General features: G+C 40.0%; 1 protein-coding gene across 2 annotated transcripts; it reads right to left on the bottom strand.

The window, feature by feature from the left end:
• st8sia3 (ST8 alpha-N-acetyl-neuraminide alpha-2,8-sialyltransferase 3) lies at positions 1–24,191 on the bottom strand. 2 transcript variants are annotated; one of them, XM_086300077.1, is made up of 5 exons: positions 23,314–24,191; positions 13,821–13,850; positions 9,769–9,888; positions 7,924–8,481; positions 1–5,693 (listed from the first exon to the last, which is right to left on the bottom strand). In XM_086300077.1, exons 1-5 carry the CDS (start codon positions 23,565–23,567, stop codon positions 5,411–5,413), a joined length of 1,245 nt encoding a protein of 414 aa, XP_086156203.1. In that variant the 5' UTR covers positions 23,568–24,191; the 3' UTR covers positions 1–5,410. The 2 variants fall into 2 exon arrangements, with proteins under 2 accessions (XP_086156203.1, XP_086156204.1); XM_086300078.1 differs by lacking the exon at positions 13,821–13,850.
• Positions 24,192–25,912: the final 1,721 nt, after the last annotated feature.

Here is a 25,912-nt window from a genome sequence, read left to right as displayed (position 1 = left end):
TTCTGTAATCCACACAGGGTCACAAGTAAACATACAGCCTCAAATATATACATACATTCACTTAAATATGAGGCTTTTGCATCTTTTGTTTTCTTGTACTGTTTATGCATTTTGTGGGACAGACTGTCAAAGGAGGCTTTTTAGTTATTCCAGACCTGGGCTGATGTATGAGATACCGGCAGGCTTCAAAACTATTCAGGTACCCATGAACAAGGCGAGGATTTGTGCACAGTTCAGTCACCATCGCAGTGCACTTTGAAAACAGTCCAGAAACAAAGAGTATTGTCTAATTAAGCTTTAATCAGTGATTTGATTGCACTTTGACAGGTAGTGCACTCACAGTGGCCGAGTGAAGTGGACTTTCTCAATGTCTCAATGAGTGACTGAATACGCTTTTTTATCATTAATATTCAAATATTCAAATATTCATTATATCAGATATTTCTATTTGGCTTCTATGTTAAACATAAAGCATGTGACACATAAACTCTGTGTAGATACACAGCGACAACAACAAAAAAAAACAATTTCAAAAACAAAATGATAAAATTGTAAAAACTCTGGATCAGAGACACGGGCTGCTGGAATGAGTTGCAGTTTTGCTGTTTAAGCAGAGGTAAGTTGGTGCAGGGTTTTGTATCCATCCACTCATTCACTTTCTTCCACTCATCTGATTCAAAGTAGTAGTGAGACTGAAGCCTATCAAAGCTGTCATAAGGCAAACGATGGACCCTGGACACGTCGCCGGTCTGGTGCAGAGCTAAAAGAGAGATTTAGAATCACCCATTAACCTAGCATGGATATCTCCGAACTGTGGAGGGAAGCAGACAGAATGAAGAACTTCCAAAGTCCCAGGCCCAGGATATTCCTGCTGGGAGGCAACAAAGCTATCCACTGCATCGCCATTTGTTGCCCTGTTTTGCATAACAGTTATAAAAATTTCACTGGAAGGCAATGATGTGCAGTCACATCAGCGTTAGACGTGTCGACGTGTGATGGCACACGGACCTCCGTGTCCTCCCTCGTGTAGATTAAAGGTCACTGAGCGGGTTTTACTCTGTGCGACGTGGACAAATCAGTGTTTACTGCTGATAACGTTGAGCATTTTCTGAACCGAGATTATTTTTCCCACCACAGTCAGCAGCTTCCAGCTTTAGAATTATTTCAGTTTGTGCTGACTAAGGAAGGAAAAAGATGTTTTCATCTTTTTAACAAACAAAGGAGAAGAAGACACCACTCACATTGTCAAACTGATCATTTAATTCATTTAATGACTAAATAATGAAATAAATACAGAGTAGATATAGTTTCTTTCAAGTACTGGATGACTTAAACTTATTATTAAATCTACAGCATATTGTTTATGATATCTAAAAGTGGTTCTAGTTTATGTTATTCCTGCACGAATCTTCCTCCATTGGTCTCTGAAGACATGGACGTGAATGGAGCCGGCATCAGTTTCATTCACAATGCGAAAAAATACATTCTGTAAAAGCTGTTACCTGATATTTTACTATTATTTTACACTACAAAAATAAAAGATGACAAAAGAAAGAAGAAAAAAGACAAAAATAAAACATGAGAACATCTTGTAAAACTCAGCTCAAGTCAGAAAATAGCATAACCTTCACAACGACAATCTCTATGTCTTTAATTCCCTAAAACATCATATTTAATCTTTCTGGAATAAAATTTTAGGACACTAAAAGGAAAAATAAGTGAAATCCAGCAAAAATTGAGCTGCAGATTACAAAATTAGTCCCAGTTTCCCTCATTTTTGCAAAACTCAAAAAATGTTAAAAATTAAAAATCCACAAAGACACAACTCTCCCTTGGAGATAAAAAGCATGTAAAAAAAATTATAATTCATATTTGATGTGCCTAAAAACAAAACATGCTTATGATGGAATTTCTCTCATGTAGCATGTGGTGTCTTAAATCATCTCTAATTAACTACAAATGAAAAAGTATTTGATGGATTTGTAAACACACATACACAGAAGCAACAGCAAAAAAAGAGAAAAAGATTAACATACCACAAAACACTCAAGGAAGTAATGATAAAAGAAGTTTGTCCAACTGTACCTGTTCACAAAAACCTGAGTATGTGGATGCAAATATGTATGGAAAGCCAAGAGTGCCAAAACTTTTACATCGATGGTGGATTTTTCCCATGAAATGAAAAGTGCCTCCTGGGATATATTGTGAAAAATGTGCACATTTCTGTAACAACTACAAACAGGGATTAATGACAGTAAGAAAATTGATATTTTAATTGTCTTATCTTTGTGCTTGTTATACTTTATAAAACCAATGAACAAGCCGACAAACAAAGACTTTGTTGTGTAAGCACAAAAAACCCCTTTATAATAACTTTATCTTATTTCAATGTTAAAGTCTCAACTCTCCACAATTACATCAACAGATAAGCAACAGAGTCTCGTGCCAGTGACGACCTTTAATCTACCGATTCTTGATCATAAGTTGAGGTTAAAACCACTTCAGGCTCTCTCCATTGTCTTACTAATATTTTCTAACAGTAAAGGTTCAAAATAACAGCGTCTCAATGGACCCACCAGTGGTCAGTCAAATATCTGGACTTGCATCATCGTCATTCTTTAAAAAAAAAAAAAACAGTATGGAAGAGGGAACACATGTCTTCCTGCTAAAATGAACAACCTGTACATTTACCAGTGTTGTCCCTTTACACAAAATAAAATTTAGACATGATTTAAAAAAACTAATAAATAAACACAAATATAAACACATCTTATTCTTATACTATATTTTTAAACTCTTTCCATTCACTTGTGGCAGGTTCACTGTTTTACTGAGTAACAAGGTAAATCTAAACACCACACAGCCCATTTTACAAAACAGCAAACAAGAATTTTAACATTGTGTCGATGGCGCTGACAATGCTAATTCCCTCTTGAATGTCTTCGTGGCTCAATCTGATTGTCTGTAAAAAGTCTCGTTGTTGCTGGCATAAAGTGGTGAATTGTACGCGGCCCAAAACACGATGCTAAAGACAAGCAGCTAAAAGGTTTAAGTGATGTAAATTTCATCATCAAAGGGAGAAGGCGAGGCCCCGTGTGGTCATCCAGGAGGCACTACACTACAATGCCACAACTTCTATCAAAGAGGACTTGAATAAAATATAATAGGAACTATTTTCCATGTAAAAGCAGAAGAAGAAGCTTTGCTGATGCATCTTAAATTAACTTTTTATTAGTCACCTTAAATTAATGTCTTTTTATTTCTTTCTAGCTGGGCTGGACTCTTAAACTGCATTTAAAAAAGCTGGATGTAGCTTCTGGGTCCATACAGAAGTACCTTAAATCTACATTATTTCTAAAAGCCAGTCGGGGGCAACTTCAGCAGTTCGGCTTTCTTGCCATGTGAAGTGAACACTTTTCTTATGACTTGGCTCAGTTGGTAGTTTCAGGTTATACTGAATTTATGTTGTTTTTTTTAAAAAATAAGTTAATATGGTAAATTAGCTTCCTTGCCGCACTAATCAACTGTGACGTCACAATTTCCATCATTTAAATACAGTCTGTGATTGAACTTTACAGATCAGCTGGGATTTGAGATTGTTTGTAATTGTGATTATTTAATGTGATTATTGATTCAAGAATCATGCATTTATTTTATTTAATAAATAAATAAATAATTTTAAATATTTTAAATAGTTGTAGAGAATTGAATTGCTTTTGACTGCAAAGCAAACTCTGCTTTGTACCAACCTGCCTTTCAGAGCTTCTAGCCTTTCCTAAACCTTGTCATAATTTACTTCTACAGAAATTGTATTGACCAAAGTAGCTCTTTTCATCGTCTTGGCTCCATCTCCAACACTTAATCCAATTATCTTGTTTTTCCTAAATGATATTCAAAAGAATCACTCAGCCCTACTATCCCTATGAAACGTATAGTTATTTGTTTTAAAAGTAGATCTTTTAAAGTGACGTTAACTCCACGGTTTACTCTGTTTATAGCTCTAACATTAGCAGTAGGTTCACTTTAGAAATCAAAGGTTATCAAACCACTCATACGCAACAAACAAATAAAAACAGCAGGGTAGAAACGGGAATAAGGAATGAGCTAATGAGACTAAAAGGAGAAAGAAAAATTGATTTGTATTCATCAGATGGACACAAACTCAGATAGAGTTAAGTGAATATATGTAAAATACTACTTCGTTTTTGGAGAGTGAAGTGCAAATGCAATAAGTTTTTTCATACTTTAGTGCTTGTAGCACAGGGCGTTTATACTATATCATGCCTGCTGCTTAAATAAACAAAAAAGAGACTTCTCCAGGCACCGATTGCACTACTGTAGGATCTACTATATCCTTTCACTGTGCTAAATATAGAGACTGAGCGTTCTTATATATATATATATAGCACAACAGCAGACATGGCAAAAGGAAAGACTGATAATGATGTTGGAGCTGTCAGGTGGAGCAAAGAAAGCCAAACCTGGTCCCTCCTTTTGTTCTCCTTTGTATGTGGCACTGTAGAAGTTTTGAAAACAGAAAGATATGTAGTCTGATAATGTATCTTGGTCAAAGGCAAAATGCTGTGTATTCTGATCTCATCATCATCTTCATCAAGCTTCATCTTCTTTTCTTAATATGACTCTAATGTGCAAAAATAAAATCTAGGATATTGTCAGGACCCTGCATACATCCAACCTCCAGACTTTGTCAGTGTGGTCCCTGACATGCGGATGATCCCAGCATTGTTGTTTTCAGACCAAAAACAGCAAAGAAACCAAAGAAAAAAAAACCCCAAAATGTCAGAGCTCTGAGTTTGAGGGTTTACCAAACCCCAGCGCCACACGGCTGTTTATTATAATATATAACGAACGTAAGACAGCACTTTGCAATTTTTGAAAACAGCCACAAAATCATGTTTTTTGCCATGCCTGGATCTATGTGCTTGAATCTGATTGGCCTACATGCTGTCATTTCTGGATGGAGCAGTTTTATGTTGCATGTGTCTGCATTAGTTCTGTGAAAGACCACGACTGCAATTAAAAAGCTATTAAATGATTCAGCACTGTGACACTCGTCTGAAGACCAGCTTTTGTATGACAGTCCACCTTTTTTTGGTAAAATGAAACTAAACGCAGTGCTGTTCAGCTGTAGATTTATGAGCAGTAGAAAATTAACACACTGCTTGTTTATTGAGCTGTCACAGTTCATCTTGAGCACACGATTACGAGCCTTTGCTCTGGTATCTCAGACTGATCTCCACTGCACCAACTCAGCCTTACAGTCAAGCTGTTGCCTTTGACTAAACGGCAGGAGTCCCAACTTTGCTTGTCTCACCCTTTCTGTAATTCCGGCCAGTGGAAGTGCTGGATCGGAGCCTGAAGGAGCACAGTACCTGCCACAGTTTTATCCCTAAGCACAGTGGGAGAGGGAGAGCTTCAGCAGTCCTTCTGTGTGCATCTTGTAGAGGAGTTTAAACTCGGCTGGCAGCTGGTGGGACTCCTGCCACTTGGTGGTGAATTTGGTGCCCTTCTTGTCGTAGTAGTGGTAGGGGAGCTCTTTGCCTGTGTTCGGGTCCCAGCCAAAGGGCCAGAAACCGTACAGGTGGATCTGGTCACACATGGAAGAAGCCAGCGTGTACATCAGAATGCCTGTGCTCAGGCGCTTCGGCGACAGCTGCTTGGTTTTCCAGTAGCTGTGGAGTATGAATGACAAGAGACTGGTCACAGATTAAATTAATAATTCAGGCACTCACAACTTTATTTATTCACTCTTAAAGTGAATTATATCACTTTTACTATTAAACACTTGAAAAATGCTATGACCTAATAACTAAGTGGCAAATAAATGCAAAGCGATTATTAGAATTAAAGAATATTAGAATCAAGGATTTGCAACAAACCACTGAGTTTATCTGTGACATGTTCCTTGTACTTTTTTTGCAATGTTTTTGCTGCGTTTTGATCCTTTTTAGCATCGACTTCCTGCTTTTGTTCCTAGTTATTTCCCCCTTGTTTTGAACAGTTTAGGCAAAAACCTGAATTTTGGTAAACGGAGATAAAGGAATATCATCCTGTCCACTTTTGTCTGCTTTTTTCTAGAAATCATTCCCAAAAATTCTGAAAATAGGACTCTATTGATAGGACATAATCTGCTGAAGCTTTAATGTGGCAGTTTTGCTCTGAAGAATCACAAAGGGGGAAACTCTCCAAACTGGCCTAAACAAAAGCGGCTTCAAGAGTCCTTACAGCGCTGAAAGCCGTCTGAGCTGCTTAAAAGTGGTAATTCTTCCAGAGCAGGTAGACTTAATGGGATTGGTAAAGATTAGACTACTGTACGGGCAGCCCTATTCTGCCACTACAACACTAAGAACCCAACTTAAATCCCCCTCTCTCCACACACACTGTTACAGCTGTGTGCCATACCTTTCACTAAATAGCTGTTTCCTTATAATCCGGCTTTGGAGCCTAAATCTCCTCTTTTGACATATAGAATACAGCTCAATACAAAACAGCCACGTGTCAGCCAGTTTCTACTAGTTTCTTTAAACAGGATTGAGGTGGATGAGGGACATTTAAAAACACAGACAGAGAGAAAGCACAAATAGCTACAGCCTTTAAATGCTAAGAGACAGGGACGACCAAGCTAACCGGGCGGAAATGAAATCCAGTTGTGAGCATGTCCATTTTTAACAAGCAGAAAGCACCGAATTTGATCAGCTGTTAATCTTAATGAGCTATGCAATAAACTCAGAGATTAATTCAAGTAGTGGGTTGGACCCCATTTTACCTTCAGAACTGCCTTAATCCTTCATGGCATAGATTCAAAAACATACTGGAACCATTCCTTTAGATTTTAGTTTATATTGATCTACTAACATTATCGATAATTTGAAACCCTAGAGATGGTTGTTTGGAAAAAAAAAATCACAAATCAGCAGTTTCCAAAATCTCAGAGCCCGTCTGGTACCAACAGCCATGCCACGTTCAGCATCAGATAAATCCCCTTTCTTCCACATTCTGGTGCTCAGTTTGAACTTCAACGGGTCACTTTGACAACCTTATGAAATGTGAGTATCATCATAGGTAAAAGGTAAATAATTACCAATGACAATGACAAGACATATTTAGAAAAAAGTTATCTAGTAAACCTAATGTTCACGTTGATGATGGAGATTTCCTTGTCAAACAAATCAATTAAAGACCAAAATCCAGAAATTAATCTATCAGCCAACAACCCTACTGTTGTCCAAAAACTATTAAAGTCATCAATAAATTGCGTTGTTGGACTGAAGAACATGTTTCCTCATTACTGTGAACACAAATATGTACCCTAGAACAAAATTTGTAAAAACTCAGCTACAACCTCAGAAAATAAAAGGCCAAAACTGCAGTTCATCTAACGGCCACTGGGGGGTTATATTCAAAAACAAATCTGTCCACACAGACTCCTGACTTAAAACCATCCCCCTATCTTCTTAACCATTTATTCCCTTCAGGATACTCCACACAGAAATGATGGCCAGTCCTAATTTGGCCAGTCTTGGCCATCAGGGTTGCCTCCTTATGCAGCTCTGTTCCTCTTCCGGCTTGGCTTTTTGAAGTCTTCATTAATGTGAAACTAAAGTTGTAGAGTTTTTGTTTTTATAACACAATGAAGACAATACAGTGTACGTCACAGACATACAAATATAAGTGCAAATTCCTCATCTGGAAGAGGTCCAGAGGTGCACATGGAGAAGACACTGAAGAGGAGATCAGCCAAATTTATATTAAGTATACATCTTTATTTTTAATGAGTAGAGTTATAAAATGTTTTACTGCTACTAATGACATAGTGATCACATGTGGAGATGTGGACTGATGACGTACTAGATATTAATGATTTAACACCTGAATGTACTTTAATAGTCTGCTTTTTCTTACTTGTTGACATATTTCATGATGTTTCCAGGCCAGGCGAGCTGGACCTTGAGCTGACCTTTATGCTCCACAAAAAAGTCCACCAACGTTCTCGTCACTGTGGCCGACGTGTGGAAGAAAAACGCCGGGATCCACAGAATGGCGCCATCTAGCTTCTTCAGGCTAAGGAAGAAGTTATTTCTGTCCTGCACAGTTAGTAAGTTGTTATAGTATTTCTCCAGGATACTGGGGTTAAAGGTCGTCATGTTGGTGCGACGCCCAACATCTTTTTTAAAGATCTCAGTCGGCGCAAAATTGCAGCGGAAGACAAAGTCGTATTTCTCAATCTGGGGACCACAGCGTGAGCCAGTGAGGATGCCGCTGTTGCCAATCACAGCACATACGTTATAGTGCTTGTTGAGGATTGGTGAGACCTCCGGGAGGAGAGAGCGAAAGTTGTCGCTGATGGAGAAGACGTATTTGTGGCTGGAGTAGTCATAATGCATCAGCTGACCGATTCGGACTGAGTCTCGAGTCAGCGTGAAGTTGTGGGGTATGTCGATGTACTGAGAGATCTCCTTCCTGCAAGATGGAAATATATTGCCTTGTTGAGATTTTTTTTAGCTACAACAGACAACACAGAGAAAGTCAGTCAGGTAGAACACTACAAAAGCATGTGCAGCGAAAGTGTGCTGGGAGTTGTTCCAGGTGGACAAAAATAAATAAACAAGACAAGGTGATGGCAGTAGGACTGGAAGCTGATATGTAGTCGATCTTCAGGAAGAAAGGCTCTCCTCCCTCCACTTTGCTGGCACCAGAGTTCTTACCCTGTATCTTGTATTTGTGTGGGCACATTGAACTCTATTTTGACACAAATAGATTTGGGTCTGATAATTGGTGGTAACCATAGATAGTATAAAAAATGGATGTAGCTACATGATGTCAACCACAGTTCCAAAGTCCTGCTTTGATGGCTCTATCTGAGTGTTTTCATAATGACCATCTTTGTCTTTTGAAGCCAAATGTGAGAAGCAAGAGGCAGATATGATTGTAGGATTGCCTTGAGTAACCTAAATCTGAGACTATTATTTGACTAAGCCCATAAACTCATCAAGAAACTATTTACTGAGGTCAGGTCAGAAGGCCAATTTCCCGGAGACTTCTTATCAAAAATCTTTCTTGCAACCACAGGTATTGCCCCCTGGTGGCCATTAAAAAGAATCTTAAGAGGTTTAAGGTATCTTCATTGGCTGATAGCGAACTCTACTAAACAGTTAGGAGTCTGTTGAGAAAAGTGCCTTCAGTTTTAGAGCAGGAGGATGTATTTTAAAATGTGACTAAACACTTAACTGACTTAAGTGATGCTCTAACTTCAGACTTGAAACTTCTTTAGATTAGCATCAAACTTCTGGACTTTAATGTGACTCGCTATGACTACACATAGCTTGGACTTGTATGTTTTTGTATTGTAGAATATAGGTCAGTAGCAGCCCTATCCACAAAGAAAAATCTACTAGATGAATTTTAAGTTCATGCTTTCATTTAGCAAAAAATATCTTGCACTAATCCAGAAGAGTTTCAAAATGGTCCACAATCAGTAAACAGAAGTGATACTGGGCTCGGATTCAGTGAAGTGTTTCTGAACAGCTACCCAAAGCTTTCACTAACACAAAAAATGTGGCAAACTTTTTCACAACTAACACTTGCTGTTGGGAGTGCTAAAAGCATGTTAAGCTTTCAAGACCATCAGAAACCAATGCAGGAGACAGTTTTTGTGTGTGTGTGTGTGTGTGTGTGTGTGTGTGTGCGTGCGTGCGTGCGTGCGTGCGTGTGTGTGTGTGTGCGTGTGTGTGTGTGTGTGTGTTCTACCTCTGCTGGTTAAAAGCAGTGCTGTTGTGCCTCCATTTAGATGAGTTCTGCAGGTCCTCGCTGAGAGCGTTGGTCAGAGAAGTAAAAGCTGGATCCAAATACTTCATCGCCAACTGGGAGCTGCACAGAGGAGGCAGAGACATGTCAATTAACTTGGTCCTCTTTTTAATAAAAGTAAATCATGCAGTTGCACTTAGAAATATTTTATGAAGCATTTTAGCTTTTTGGTAAACCATTAAGCAGCTTTGAATATCATCAAATGGACATAATAACAAAAAGTCAGGCAATCAGGCAGGTTTTGACCAAGCCAGGATATAAACACATTTTTATTTGGTAGTAAAAACTGTGGCTTAGTGGCTTCTGAATAAAACTAGAAACTGCACAATTGTACAGCAACAGTCTGAGAATAAATATACTAAATACACTTTTAGTGTGTCAGAAATATTCATCCTGTGCATATCTTTACATGAAGTCAACAGGCGTGTTTTTTAAGAATAAGCTAATTATTAAAGAAATCTTTTTTTTTTTTTCAAACATGCATATTATACTGGTATGAGTGCCCAAGTGTTTTGAGTTTTGTTTTTTTTTTCATATAGCATTTAACACTTGCATGCTGGTCAGCTTTATGCTCTGGTGGGTCCTCAGCACCATTCAGACACCGACAAGTGCCTTGAACTGCAGCTGGCGACTGTAAATGTTGTTCTGTTCTGGAGAGAGAGTGTCCAATACCACCAACTACAGAGTGTTGCCCAGTGATCCATAAAAGGTAAGGAGCTGATGCCACTACACTGAGCTCACCAAAGCTGCAGAGCAGAACATGGATTACAGTCACTAGCAGCAGTCCAAAGCGGTGGAGTTGGAGCCCATCCAGAGAAGCAGCTTCTTGCACTGTTATGTCGTTATGTCTTCTTGCACAAAGTATGTGAGGTGTGATCAGAAAGTTCTAAGGTAGTCAATAAAAATCAAATTTGAACAATCTTTCCATCAAGGTCAGCATGACTCCTTCTACAATAAGCACTTGATTTCTTCCACTGTGTCAAAACTTTAGTCATTCCACTTTTATTTGCATTTTTAAGAAAGTTTAAGAAAGATGAAGTTGCAGGGATGCAAATCTGGCCAGTAGTCCAGTTAATGAGTAGGGACTGCACTGATATGGCCAAGCATCTTTTGATCGCACCTCGTGCATGCAGCATGCATGCCAGCCTTTCTTGCTACAGCCACAAATACTCAATGATATTTAGTTGGGCAAATACCTGGAACCAAAAATGCTGAATTGTTTAAAAACCTGTCTGATTGTCAGCTGGTGTTTTTTCACAACTTCTTTACAGTGATGTTTTAATAAAAGTAACAAAAACAATATGGCTAAAACTATTACATGAAAATATAAATAAGACAGGAACTGTAGATGGGAACTCTCCATTCATAAATCAGATTTTGTCTTTTTCTCCACAAAGCTAAAATGCTTCCAAAAGAAACTTACTGAAATGTGCAAGACTTTAAAGAGCCATTTTGCAAATATCTATCATTCTGTTCATTTGGAAATCAGCTGCAGTGAAAAACAGCTCATTCATTTACACTCAGCTCAATGTAAATGCAGACTTTCAGTCTCTTTCCTGCATGCGAATCTGGTTTAGTCAAAGAATAGACTCTTCGGGATTCTGTGGAAAAATGAGCAATAAGGCCAAACAGTTGCATCAACTCTGTCCATCTTAACAAGTTATTCATAGTGACATTGAGGAAATATTGACTGTTCAGCCTAATACAGTTTCATTCACTGTGTCTGTGTTTGGGATGCTTTTAAAACACTGATTCACATCAATGACAAAACAAACGTGTTAAGATGAACATTTTTATTTGCAGTGCAAGAAGGCCCAACTTTAATTTCTCGGTAATGATAATCGTCCTGAACATTTGTAATAAAACCTAGACTCAACAAAGAGATTCATCAGGTAAGTATTTTAAAAGAATTTCTATACACCGGGTTTTTGCAATGAAAACTCGACATTTTGTATATAGTGAATTAAGCCTAGACTAAAACAAAAATTCAATGAAGGTCTCCACTGGAAAGTTTTATTCCAAGGCTTAATCCCTGTCTGGGAAAACTGAGTCATTAAGACTAGTTTCCTGCCACAGACTAAACTTCAAAATGTCAAGATTTTAGGTCTCTAGTATGACATAGGCAAATAATAGTTGATCAAATACTGTTTGAAGTCCTTGATGTTTATCCTCCATGAAGAACCAGGTTCGTGCAGGTGACTGCATTAGGACAGTCCAGAAAGCAACAGAGGTAACTTGGACTGTCCTACCAGGCAAGCCAGTAATGACTGGTTGCTAGGGAAAAATATGCACTCCCTGACCAGTTGGCATGGAGTTTGCTTGAGATTTTTGAAAGTCTATAGCTGTGTCACAAAACGTAGGCCGCATCCTTCGGAGGACCCAGCCTGGGCCGGGTCCTTCGAAGACCGAGAAGGCCGGAAGTGCGAGGCTGTGAAATGGGACGGTCTAGCCTTCAAAAAAAATTACATTTTTAAGTTATCCGAGTGACTTATATATCATGTTTAACCTGAGTAGTGAAAGACAGCAGGGTCTGAAAACGATGAAGCTGGGAGTCCGCTGCTCTTGCCGGCTCGAGTGACCATTGAACCCCCCGGCTAGCTATCAAGCGGGTGGGTAAAAGACGTCTCCGAAAATGTCGGAGCACTTTTGCAAATATGCGATGTCTTGATAAACCAAGCAGATATTTGAAGTTTACATGGCTACTTTCTCGTCTGAAAATATGTTAAAAGTTTATTTTGTGACCCAGAAAGAGCAATAAGAGTAATATTAAAACTTAGTAGCGGCCGCCATTGTTGGAAACTGAAATTGGCTGAGCCGTGCTATTTATTCTGGGATATGGTGGGCCACGAAGGACACACCCGACCCATCCTTCAAATTTGGGGAAATGAAGGACGCATTTGTGAGCCGTATTTGAAGCAGTCGACGAATTGGGACAGCCTTCGTCGCCTGGCTGTCACGTAATTGGCCTTCAAATGTGGCCTCCGAAGGATGCAGCCTACGTTTTGGGACACAGCTTATGACTGCTTTCTTCACTAGCAGATGGTTGCCTGTAGTTTGAATGGAAGACACCAACCTGTCTGCAAACACTTGCCAACTACTCTCTGAGCAGCAGTGAAGCTAGACAGTGCAACACAAGATTAGCACAAAGTAGCTCTGCATATTTGTTTTGTTAGACTTTAAAACCAGATACCCTTTCTGACATAACCCCAAAGGTTATAAAAGTTATAAAAGTTGGCATCTTTCATGCAAACTACAGGCAACAATCTGCTAGCAACTAAAGCAATCATAACGAAGTTCTTTGCCGCCACCTAGTCACTTGCCACCAATTAGAGAATGCACATTTTCCCCTAATGAACTGGTGGCTCGGCCTCTATTATGTCTGTGCAACTCAGGCGTTGCTGTAGCATCTGACATTTTTGCAGACATTTTTTGCAGTTTAGGAGTTGAATCTGAATCAGCATGAAATACAATTTTTACCATTAAAGCTCTACAAACTGGAGGTTGGAAAGGATCTAAGCTTGTATGTAAGACTTCTTATTTTTGAATGTATTTAGCTGTGTATGCTCAAATTATAATGCTCACAGATTGCAATGAAATGCTGAATCATTTTGCAACCTCTGCTTAAACTGAGTAAGGTTACAATATACAAATATACATCTAATTTATATATATATATATATATATATATATATATATATATATATATATATATATATATATATATATATATATATATATATATATATATGGTACATTTCTTCATGCCATGTCAAATTCAGCACCACAACATTAACAGGGCTCAAGTGAGCATTCGTGATCTTAATTTTGATTTGACTTGAAAGATGGTAAGTAGGCTGGCAGGTCAAGCTTTAACAGCAGTCGACTGACATACATATACCCATTTGATACATATGTGATTGACATAAACCCGGATATAAAAAAAGAAAGGCTTGCACTGCATCCTTCCGTTTTTAGCATCAGCACTCTTTATTCACCTCAGGTCGGGTTTGCGAGGTGGCCTCTCACTGCAGGAGGGGCGTGAAACAAAAAGAAAAGATAAATAACTCACTCGTTCTTCATTGACATTTCAAATGACACCCACCACTTTGGAGCTGGAGACCAGGCATGCAGAGGCTATAGTGCGTTTCAAATACTCACCGCAAATCATCTAAATGGCTCAACAGCACATTTATAACTGTGACAGCAGTATCAAAAATAAGAAGACCTCCAATCATCACACACAACAAAGCACAGATTTAAACAAAATACTTTCACTGTAATGGGAAAGTGAAAACAGGCATTTTCAATCAAGAACAGCGGTACATTTTTTTTTCTAAGAAACTTCCGCATTGGCAAAATGGATCGGTTACAAGAGTCTGAAAGATGTTTTTAACCCTCTGATGTTTCAGCGAGTACAACTAAGAGGCTGGTGGTACATGTGGTTTTGAGTGAGATAGCTCTTGGTTGAGATTACATCACATGTAGAGACTATGCAAAAAAAGAAAAGCTCCATAACTATAGCTCCCTGCATCTAGCTATGTTTGTTACTGTATACAAAGCAGGTGATTTGAGAGATAGCTTGAAACCTTGAGATTATTTATATCTTAACAAAACAGCTCATCAGCATGATTTACTTTCAGAAGCTGTGGCATTGCTTTCATTCCTCTTCAGAAAGAAAGCAATGAGAAACTAGTGACATTTTCTTCCTGATTAAGATATAACAGCAAAGATAACTAATATCATTTGAATTGTAATATTGATTGGCAGGCAGAAAGTCCATGACATGGACTAAAACCTTCTCCATCCAATATGGCTGCACAGTGATCAGAGCAATCACCAAGTTCCTGATGATAAATTAGGGCTCACGCTGCAACAACATGACAAGAAACTTGTCCACTAACAAACTGCTTTCTTTTAAAAATGCTGCTCTGCTCCACATCTAACTCACTCTGAGCGTAACCTTGGCCTGCGATGGTAGCAAGCGAGGGGGAAAATTATTACAGGCGGGAGGAAAATGAATGCGGCACTCGTGTTGTAAATCAAATCAGCCAAGGACGGCCGGCCGGCCTACAGAGCCCTCATCAGACCTGCGCTGTTTGAACATCGCACATGACCCAACATGTCGGACAGCAAAGATTTACAGATTTCTGTGGAGCTCAGCTGCACTGTCCCTACTAAAACCTGCTTCTTCTTCCTTTTTTTTTTTTTTTAGCACAGGTGATTTCTGCCATCAGTCTTTGTGAAAAGCAGCTCCTGATGTTTTCTGTTCATATTCTAAGATAAATGACTGTCTGCTGCGTGACTGGACAGAAAAATGTCAACACCTTTTTAAGTGCATTAGACTGTGGTTCATTGTTTCACACACACTTGTATATTTGGTGACTTTTTTATCATTCTTTCTTAGTTATATTTTTATCCATCAGGTCTGTCAATCAGTAGCTGCTGACCAGCCATCCCCGGTCCACACCAACTGCTGGCCAGGCCACTGTTGTGGTAGTCCTCGATATCATCCAGGTTTTTGTTTGCTACTTGTATGGGCTCTAGTTCTCCAGCATTGGTGTGAAATCTCACAAGGGGGATGCACACAAATGCCAATTAAACTATTTCAAATTTAGGAAACAAGGAAAGAACTTGAACTGGTGTGTGTAATCAATGCAATCAGTGGTATAAATGATTGCTTGAGTAAAGAAATGGTGTATGGTGTAGTGTAGAAAATCAAATAAAAGACCAAACAACATCCAAAAGGTGGCTGAGGGAGGAGAACCACACTGAGGGCTTATAGCACTGTTAGACTGGGCCCAGGTGGTGCCAGTGTGACTGACTGGAAGCAAACCACACCACATCTCCAGTGTCTACAGATGAGACCTGCCACACAACAGGCTGAAAGGAAAGTTTAAGGAACCAATCAAAACATGAAACATAACTCGCTAAAGTTGCTGGGAATCCAGTTTAGAAAACTGAGCACACCTGGCCACCTCCAAGGTCTGGGCTGTGTGGACCACTTTGTGTTCATGGGGTCGGAGGTAGAGTTTTAGCTCTAATCATCAAATCTAAGACGAGTGAATGGTGAAAAATGGAAAGGAGCTATGCAGGAAGCTGTGCAAAGCTGCACAAAGAGATGACCTGGAAGGGGACATCCCCCAAGTTAATCTCAGGTTTTTTCACTTCACTTTTTTATGAGCAAAGTTTCTGTACTTTTGCATCACAACTAATGCTAAAAGGAAATTGTGCTTTCAAATGCAGTTTTCAAACAGAACACTATAAATATTTGGACAAAGTGTGTGTGTGTGTGTGTGTGTGTGTGTGTGTGTGTGTGTGTGTGTGTGTGTGTGTGTGTGTGTGTGTGTGTGATATTTCAAAAACTTGTTTAAAACTAAAAAAAATTATTTGAATTTTTTTTTTATGGCCGATCTCTCTGAAAAATTCCAAATTAATCACAAATAACATTCAACCACTAAAACATTTTTTTCTTTTCAGGAAGTAAGTAATCAAGTAAAACTGTAATCTTGATAAAATAATAATAATGTGCTTTACTATTTTTAGGTGTACATTTGAAATTTCAGGGATAGCAATAATAATATTTTAGAATTAAAAATATAATTTTGATTAACAGCTTGTGCACACAGGTGTATTGATGGTATCAGAAATATAAAAATGATTTTTGGTAATTACCACTACTGACAATTTAGGGCAGCTGTGGTATAAACTTTACATTTGTTGGTGGTTTAATGAATGTGTTAAGCACTGTATACAGGAGACCCTACGGTGGCCCCTAGAGACAAAGCATGTACAAACTCCAAAACACTTACAAACTCCAAAACACTTACAAACTCCAAAACACTTACAAAATACAAAAAACATGCAAAATCCAAAACACGTACAAAATACAAAACACTTACAAACTCCAAAACACATGCAAACCCCAAAACACAACGGAAGTGCTCCAGGACGCTAGGAGCAGTGTTGAGCTTTTGCTACCTAGTAACTACACAAGCCAGGAAGTACCAATGACCGGATTTGGGGTCTGCAGCCTTAAAGGTCGCATTTTAAGGCCGATTACGTCACAGCAACACGACGAAGGCTGTCCCAATTCAAAGGCTGCTCGAAATGCGGCCCTCAAATGTGTCCTTAATTCCCCTGAATTTTAAGGATGGGTCGGTGTAGCCTTCATGGCCCAACATATCCCAGACTTCATAGCGCGGCGGTGGTGTGGATAATTTTGCCGGAAAAAAAACGGCGGAAGCGGAGCGGACAAAGAGTAAACTTTCAGAAGTAAGTACTGAATATTATGTCACTTATTTAAGCGCAAATGTTTTTATAATGATGAACATTAAAACATTACTGTTGGCAACATGTCGGGAAAGTTATGTGACATTAGCGATGTTTGTACTAACTTGGTTTTAAAGCCTTTACTTCAAAATATACGCCGTTCAATAGCTGACTTTAATCTTACAGAGAATCTGATGATTTTATGCGTAATTAAAGTCAGTCATGTCAGTCAGCTGGCGGTTCACTCGTTAAGCTGAAAGAAAGATGCTTTAATCACAGGAGTCACACATGTGTCCACTGTACCATCTGGGCACTGTTCTTGTTTAGCACTCGTAATGACACAAACACTAAATCCTCCTTCTTTTGTGCTGTTTTGTAGCAGTGTGTACACCTGAGACTGTCACCTGTCTGTCTGTCCTGCACTCTCTCTCTTTTTCTTTCTCTCTGATTGTGGAATAAAAGTATGAACATGTGTTTATAAGTTACACTTGTGTTTGAATCCTGCAGCTTATCACACATTTGATTTCTATGTGTGACACCTGCAAGTGTCCAGAGTGAGGACAGACTGAGGGACCCACTGCTGCACATCATCTGTGAGGCTTTGCACCCCTGATGATCCACCAGGACAAACTCAACAGTGTGTGAGGAAGAGGAGGAGGAAGAGCCAGCAGCAGCTGACAGATGGAGAGAATAGACAGACTGTTCCCTGTTTTTGAAGGACTGCTAGGAAAGTTTAACATAACTAATTGTCTGTCCTGAATCATTCTTATTAGGTAATGTTCAAATAATTGTATCCTCCCAGTGTTTTCAGTGTGGGAGAAAGTACTCAGGGCCTTCAGGTTACACACTATGAAAGGCAGCAACAAGTTTAATGTTCAGAAACCTAAAGTATGTATCAGCAGCAGAATGGAGCTAAAAATAAATGTTTGTTCCACTTCTATGAAGCTTTGAGTATTTTGGATCAGTAGCACTGCTGTGTTTGTTGCATCATATTGCTGTAATTGTTTATATGCTTTATATATTCTGAGGTAAGTTGATCTATAGTGTTACATCATATTCTATAAGGATGTTATGTGTTTGTATACTTTCTGCCCAGTTTGACCCATTTAGCAGAATTCAGCCTGTTTAAGGCTCTGATATCTATTCTGTATGACTTAAAGCAGTTATGACATGGTCTGATTTTCTCAAAGGAATATTTCATATATCAGTCTACTCTTCATTCTATCAGAAACAGTTATCACAGCTTTTACATTTTCTTTTTACACATGTATGTAAGCATTGAGCCAAATTTAGTAATGCCAACATACTGAAGGAACAACATTTGTCTCTTATATATGATACACCTATATATGCACTGTCAATATACATTTTGAACCAGCTGCAGATGTCAGAGTAACAACTGACTGACCCCCACATAAAGTGCATTACAGTAGTCCACAGGGGAAGAAATAAAAGCATGGATCACGGTTTCAAAGTGCTGCCTAGGAAGAAAAGATTTCACTCTTGCCAGTCGCCTTAAATGATAAAAATGGACTGGTCCAACTTAAAACCAAGGGCAGTAACAACAGGTTTAAAATAAACTTCCAGGGGTTCTAAATCAATAGAAGAGGACTCACAGGGGCCACTGGGTCCAAACACCAACAAATCTGTTTTGTTTTCATTCAAATTTAAAAAGTTTAGAGCCAACCAAGCTTTAATGTCATCTAGGCATGTCAAGAGAGGTTTTATTCAGATGCCATCCTTCTGCTTCAGTGGCAAATAAATTTGGCAGTGAAGATTTAAGGTGATAAGACATGTAAATAACTGCAACTTGAATCTGTACTGAGGCTCAGTATTTGACACAGAGTTCATGTTCACTGCTGTAATAGCTAATAATGATTAATATAATAACCATAATATTGGCCATATTATATTTACATTACAAAAGTGATATGACTTTAGTCTCATGAACAACATTAGCTAATTGTTATTTACTATCTAATCTTAAATGACTGTTCAGTACAGAAATGAAGCCCAAAAATCATGTTTTACTGTCCTGTGGTCTCAGCCTCAGATACTTATCAAATCACACAAAGCTCTTGTAGAAACAAACAAACAAATGAAAAAAATGTTCTCCTTCATTTCTGTCAAACAAAGTTGTATGACACGTTTCCAGCTGTTAGTATCATGGTTGCTAGGCAACCTGGGAAGCGCGAGGGAGACTAGAGCCCATGTGTTTGCAACAAACTTGCCGTTTATTTTGCAAATCGAGTTCAACACTGCCCCTAGCGTCCTGGATTTGAAGTTTGCACATGTTTTGGATTTTGCATGTGTTTTGGAGTTTGTGTGTGCTATTTGGAATTTGTAAGTGTTTTGGAGTTTGTACATGCTTTGTCTCTAGGGGCCACCGTAGGGAGACAGCTTATTTATTAGGATGTTTTACTTTCTGCACAGATGTTTCACTTTAAAAACTTTCCAGCGGCTCACAAAATACTCCCCACCCCCCTTACTGAATGTGAAACATCTGTAGGAAGATCAGCCTAACACTGAGGAGGAGAGATAATTTGGAAGCTACAGAGCAGCGAGTGTGACATGACTGATGACATGTTGTTGTACTGATGGAATTAATGTTGTGGAAATGCACTTTACATTGTATTTAGACTGTAAGTTCCTGCAGTAAATGTAACTCAAGCTAATCCTTAATGTTTATAATCAGTCTTTATGAGGAATAATGTTTTAAAGACAGACCTGACAGTAGCTGTAATACTGGCTTGTATGAGGATTTACATCAATTTTGCCACTTTTATACAATGAACACATTACTGGTGTAGAATTAGTATAAAACCTGGAATTTGGAGACAGATGAGGTCAAATCTGAGAGAACTTTGTAATCTGAGTGTGTCTAAATGACTGATGACTAAATAAACCACTTATGATGAACCCGCTGATGTCTTTGGTTCATATATTAGCCAGAAGTCCTGCGTAAACACTGGGAATATACACTCCTTATTAGGTACACCTTGATATTGTAGTTTGGACACCCCTTTACCTTCCGAACTGCTTTAATTCTTTGCGGCACAAATGAGCTTTATGACATTTTGCGTTATCCTGCTGGAAGCAGCCATCAGAAGATGGTACATTGTACTTATAAAGGGATGGTCATGATAAACAACAATACTCAGGTGGCCTGTGGCGTTTACATAATGATCAGTACATACTGAGGGGCTCTAAGTGTGGCAAGAAAATATCCACAACACTATTCCACCACTACTATCACCACCATCAGTCTGAACCATTGATCAGAGACAGGTCGGATCCATATTTTCACGTTGTTTACACTAAATTCTGACCGTTTCATCCAGACACCACAACAGAATCCAGACTAATCAGACAAGTCAATGTTTTTCTAACATTCTGTGCAAATTGTAGCCTCAGATTCTTCTTATTATTTGAGAGGAGTGACACCCTGTCTTCTGCTGCTGGCATTAACAAGGTATTTTCACCCAGAGAACTGCCACTCTCTGGATATTTTCTCTTTTTCAAACCATTCTCTGCAGACCCTAGAGATGGTTGTGCAGTTAAATCCCAGCAGATCAGAACTTTCTAAAATACTCAGACCAGCCTGTCTGACAACACAAAAACCATGCCACATTCAAATTCACTTTATGACCTTTCTTCACCATTCTGATGCTTGGTTTGGATTTCAGCAGGTCATCTTGATTATGTCTACATGCCTAAATGCACTGGATTGCTGACATGTAGCTGGCTGATTTAGATATTTGCATTAACATGTAGTTTGTTGGGTGTAATAAAGCGGCTGATGAATGCAAATGGGTTTTTTTTATAAGAGCAAAACGTACGTCTTCCTTCATTAGAATAAAACTTATAAAATTAAATGAGAGTGAGAAGTGCTGATCTAGTTCACAGCTGTGGGATTAAGTGACAGATGCCCTGTTTTTCTTCAGGCTGACACACACTCACACTGACTGGAAAACACACTGACGTGTACCACATTTAGATCGGTTTATTAGGACAAAGCTGTCTCCTTATTCAGTGGGGGAAAAAACGCCTTCCACCAGTGATGAGTTAGGAAGCAGTCAGTGTCATTCTACGGTGTATTAACTGCAAATTGATCAATAACAAACGGACACTTTGATAGAAAATGTTAAGCTGAACCAACTCTGCAGTGTTTTGATCAAATTGCCACCATCATCTGTTTTCACCTAATCAGGGGGTGATACAGAAGTCCCACCTGCACTTGCAAGTACAGGCGTAGCATTAGCAGTAAACAGGATGTACCACGCTGTGTGGGCCTGTGGACCCCGTTTCGACTTTTCTTAGTTTAGTTGACCTTAGAATGAAGACGGGGAAACGGGAGGCTATAAATTTAATCTGTAGCAACATCTGTAGTGAAAATAATTTTAGATTTTGGAGGAAGAGCATGCTGCTATTTTTGTTAAACAGGTGCTAGAAACTGTAGCCTTGACTTCCTGGAAATTTAACAGAAGAGAGAGGAAGTCATGCTCCTGTTCTTTCACATAGAGATAGATGTTCTCTTTTCAGTTATATAAATATATTCGTTATGGATCTCATGTGGGTTTTGTTTTTGTTTGTTTTTTTCAACTTTAGGGAGATATGTCAGCTGTTTCCTGTGCTGACTGTCAGACATAAGTGGCATTAATCTTATCACATAAGAGACAAAACAGAAAAGGTGAGAGCAGTTTATAAAACCCAAAACTGAGAAGTTGCCTCAAGCAAGGGAGTTGCAAGGAAGTTCAAGTATCTTGGGATATTATAGTCAGGTGACGGAAAGGTAAGAGGTTCAGACTTCCAGAAGAATCTTAAGTACAGCGGCTGCTCCATGTCAGAAGGTACTGGCTAAGGTGGGTATGGCATCTCAATAGGATGCCTCCTGGGCACTGGGGTGAAAACCCAGGGTAGTCCTAAAACCTTCTGGAGAGATTATATTTTGCGTCTGGCCGGGGAGCACCCCAGGATCCACAGGAGAAACTGTGGCTGGAGAAAAATATGTCTGGAATACTGTCACCTGATGGATGGACGGATGGATGGATGGATGGATGGATGGATGGATGTTTTAACATTGGTCTGTAACTGTCTGGGAACTGACATATGGAATGTCAGTTCCCAGACAGTTACAGACCAATGTTAAAAGTAGTGGGGATGCTACAGAGTTAAGCATGACCATGAGACATGTTCCTTCCATCAAATTCAAAATGAGCTAATATGTTTCTTATCCAGTCTTGGATCAGTTTAAACATTAGATTAGATTTGTGTTTATGAGATTTGTAAATCATGTTATTATTTTTTTATTTACACTTTACACAGATTCACAACTTTTGAGGAATTGGGGTTGTATAACTGTATGCTTTAACACTGTGGTTTTCCGTCACTGTAAATCAGGATCTCAAGTCTAAACCAGAAAAAAGTGCAAGACAAGCTAGACTTAAGAAGTACAACATGTTTCAAAAACTAAGTAAAGGTCACCCGGGTGAGTTAGAGTATCTTCTTTAATTTGAATTCCTTACATTAATACACACAGCTACAGTTTTGAACAACAACATGGACACTCTCTGAGACTGCTGAGTCATTATAAGAGTTTTGTTTCTCGTGTCTTTAACAATGTCCTTACTGGAGTTATTACTTTAGCAAAACCGAAAAGACTGGAGTCTTTCCTTAAGCAGACTGACTCCAAAGTCAGCAGTTACTTAAGTAGGAGGAACAGCAGATTTTAGCACTTCCTCCTTGGTTACACTGTTTTAAATGCTTCCCCTCTGAATAAGACCCACTGCACAGATTTACTAAATTACTGAACCCAAAGAGGAAGTCATAAAAACTGCAGTTATTCATTACTCAGAAAAAAATGAAATGAAACATTTAAAGCTCAAGTGTGTGGACACAAAAATGAGTGAGAAGGTTAAGGTTCAAAGATGTTTAAGTGTATTAATTCAACTTTAAATTCGTGGACATTGTTTACATTTACAATGTAGGCTATTTACGGGAATGTGGTGTCCACATACTTCTGGACATTCTTGAGTGTAAATTATGGAAATGAGCTTGAGTAAAAATGAAAAAGCAGGCAGGCCTCACCCAGCAGAGAGGCCTTCGCCTGAGTGTGACCAACGCCAAAAAACGGTTTCCTACTGATGCAAAAATAAAAAGCAAACACTCAGCTGCTGCGATCCAAACAACCTGCAGGTCCACATTCTGGCCTGGACTCACCGAAACCCCGCGTGGAACATGTACATCCTGGGTCCGCCGTTGTGTCCATATCTCGGGGTGCTGAACAGGAAGTCCTTCTTGATGGAGACATAGCTGATGAGAGACAGGATGAGCAGCGCCACGCTGAATATGACGAGCCCCAGCGCGCTCACAAACCGTACCATCCTGCCCCGATGGAGGAGGCTGGCCCTCCGGCCCAGAGGATCAGGAACCGGCCAGGACGAGGAGAAAGCGAGCACCCAGGCGCACCGCATCAGCGGCACGGCGACGGCGGGGGCGCGGAGAGGACGAGGCGCGCTTGACGCAGGTCTCAGAGCCCACGCGGGGAGGAAGCGCAGAGGCAGGGAGTCGGGGTTTCATCTGCTGCGTGCGAGCGGAAAAGTACCAGCGGCGAAACAGGAGTGCAGAAACACAGGAAGGCCGCCAGCACAGCAGAGAGGACGCTCACACGCGGACCTAAAAACGCCTTCCATAGATGCCGTGCAGGCTGTAGGGACGCGCGTTTGCTGCCAGTTTCATCAGCTGAGAGTGATGCAGAGAGAAAGCGGAAGAAAAACCCGCGTGACACACTGATCGTGGATGTATCCCAGGATGGAGAGGAGGGGGGAGGAGGAGGAAGAGGAGGGGGTCTTCCTGCTGGCGTGCAGGGTCAGATTACAGTTCATAACCTCGAGGCAGGAGATGAAGCGGCGGCTCGCGGCATCCTGCAGGGAGGAGGTGGGCACTGCATCCTCGGCGTCTCTCTCTCCTCTTCTCCTTCTTTCTCTTTCTCTCTGGCAGTGTAATTAGTTAAGGCCAGGGTGTCGCTTTAAGGAAGCGCAGCTCGTGTATCTGGTAATCAGATAAACAGTTCCAGCAGCATCCGAGGCGGAGCTCCGTGTCCTGATGGAGGCAGAGATGCGGAGAGAGAGCGAGCAGGAGAGAGGAGGCAGCTGAGGCGTCATGTGTCGCTCTGTCTATAGACGCAGATCTGCAGACACGTGACAACATTTCACTGTTTTCAGCTCGTGACAAAGCAGCCGTCAGTTTAGACTGAGTGTTAGTCTGCTGCTGCGTAGACTTTCAGTATTTGTTAAATAACAGAATATGTGACTCATGAGTTTCTGCGAGGGTGTTGCTTCTCTCCTCTGCTGCAGTGCAAAGGGTCACTTGAACTCGCTGTCCACTCAATGTGTCCTAAGTTTCTAAATGCATCACTGGGAGTTTTAATTTCCTTTTCTGACACATGGTCATATGCAGGACCGCATGATGCATGGCTACTTTAGAAACCTTATGACATGAATCCCAAAAGGCTCATTCTCTTCATCTGGACGTTTTCAGTGGGAGAAACGTTTCGTGATAATCCAAGTGACTTCTTCAGTCTCAGCTGACTGCAGGTTTCCCCAATCTTATAAACAGTACATTTCCACAATATCTAAAACCAGCCCACTGAAGGAACAATGGGCTGTGAGGTCAGTTCCTTGATCATAAATATGCAAGTTGTCATAACCATTGATCAAAGACCACTGATCAAAGGCCATGAGTACCGTTCACAGAGAGTTGGGGAATGGCTGCAATCACAGCATTATAAGATGTTGACAGATGTACCCTTAGGCCCCCTCCTCGATTCAGAGATGGTCTTTCCCTTTTCATGTAAATGGCCTCCTTGACTCCGCGCTTAAACCAGCGTTCCTCCCTGTCCAGGATGTGCACATCCTCATCCTTGAAAGAGTGTCCACTGGCCTGAAGGTGTGAATAGACTGCAGAGTCCTGGCCTGACGAGGTGGCTTTTCTGTGTTGTGTCATCCGCTTCACCAGAGGTTGTTTGGTTTCCTTGATATATAATTCCTGGCAATCCTCCTGGCACTTCACAGCGTACACTATGTTACTCTGTTTGTGTCGGGGACCCGATCCTTGGGGTGGACCAATTTTTGGCGCAGCGTGTTTTGGGGTTTAAAAGCTACAGAGACGCATAAAAACACACAGCTGCAGTTTTAGAAAAAGTGTGTCTCAGCTGTTCTGATACTCCTGACACATGGGATCATTACAGGTTTTCACTTAGGCCGCGGTTGTCCTTCTCTCCTGGATTGGTTGGAGCTTTCTTTAGGCACCTTCCCAGCTTTGACAAAAGTCCAGCTGGGATAACCACATTTACTCAGGGCCTTCTTGATGTGCTGTTCTTCTGCTTCCCTGGCCGCTGTCTCTCTGTCAGTGGGGATGGTGTTCGCTCTGTGTTGTAGCGTCCTGATGACACTCAGTTTATGCTCCAGTGGATGATTAGAGTCAAACCTTAAATACTGATCCGTATGTGTAGGTTTATGGTACACATCAGCTTTTAAATGTAATAAATGTAATAATTCAGTGGGCTAGTTTCAGGCATTGTGCAAATATACTGTTTATAAGGTTGGAGAAACCTGCAGTCAGCTGAGATTGAGGAAGCCTTTACACAAAACATTTTACATTTTGCATATTTTGAAATTCTGTTTCAGAGCACTATAGTGAGTACTATTCAAACTGTAATATGTTAGGATGTTACACTACTACTACTACTACTACTGATAATAATAATAATAATAATAATAGTTATCCTTAAGCTACAAAGTGCTTTCCAGAACCCAAA

Source organism: Aulonocara sp. 'chitande type north' Nkhata Bay, linkage group LG7, assembly GCF_057382095.1.
Source record: "Aulonocara sp. 'chitande type north' Nkhata Bay isolate Kocher_YH1m ecotype deep benthic linkage group LG7, A_spYH_male_GT1.1, whole genome shotgun sequence".
Taxonomy (NCBI): Eukaryota; Metazoa; Chordata; class Actinopteri; order Cichliformes; family Cichlidae; genus Aulonocara; species Aulonocara sp. 'chitande type north' Nkhata Bay.
The sequence above is the reverse complement of the archived record's forward strand: the minus strand, read 5'-3'. Positions and strand labels throughout refer to the sequence as shown.

What these genes read in the sequence shown, in the direction of transcription:
- st8sia3 (XM_086300077.1), bottom strand. Translation starts at nt 23,567, where the DNA reads ATGCGGTGCGCCTGGGTGCTCGCTTTCTCCTCGTCCTGGCCGGTTCCT. An exon ending in ACTGCTTTTAACCAGCAGAG is followed by an intron (nt 8,482 to 9,768) that starts GTAGAACACACA and finishes TCCATCTTGCAG; the next exon opens with GAAGGAGATCTCTCAGTACA. An exon ending in ATCATGAAATATGTCAACAA is followed by an intron (nt 5,694 to 7,923) that starts GTAAGAAAAAGC and finishes CATACTCCACAG; the next exon opens with CTACTGGAAAACCAAGCAGC.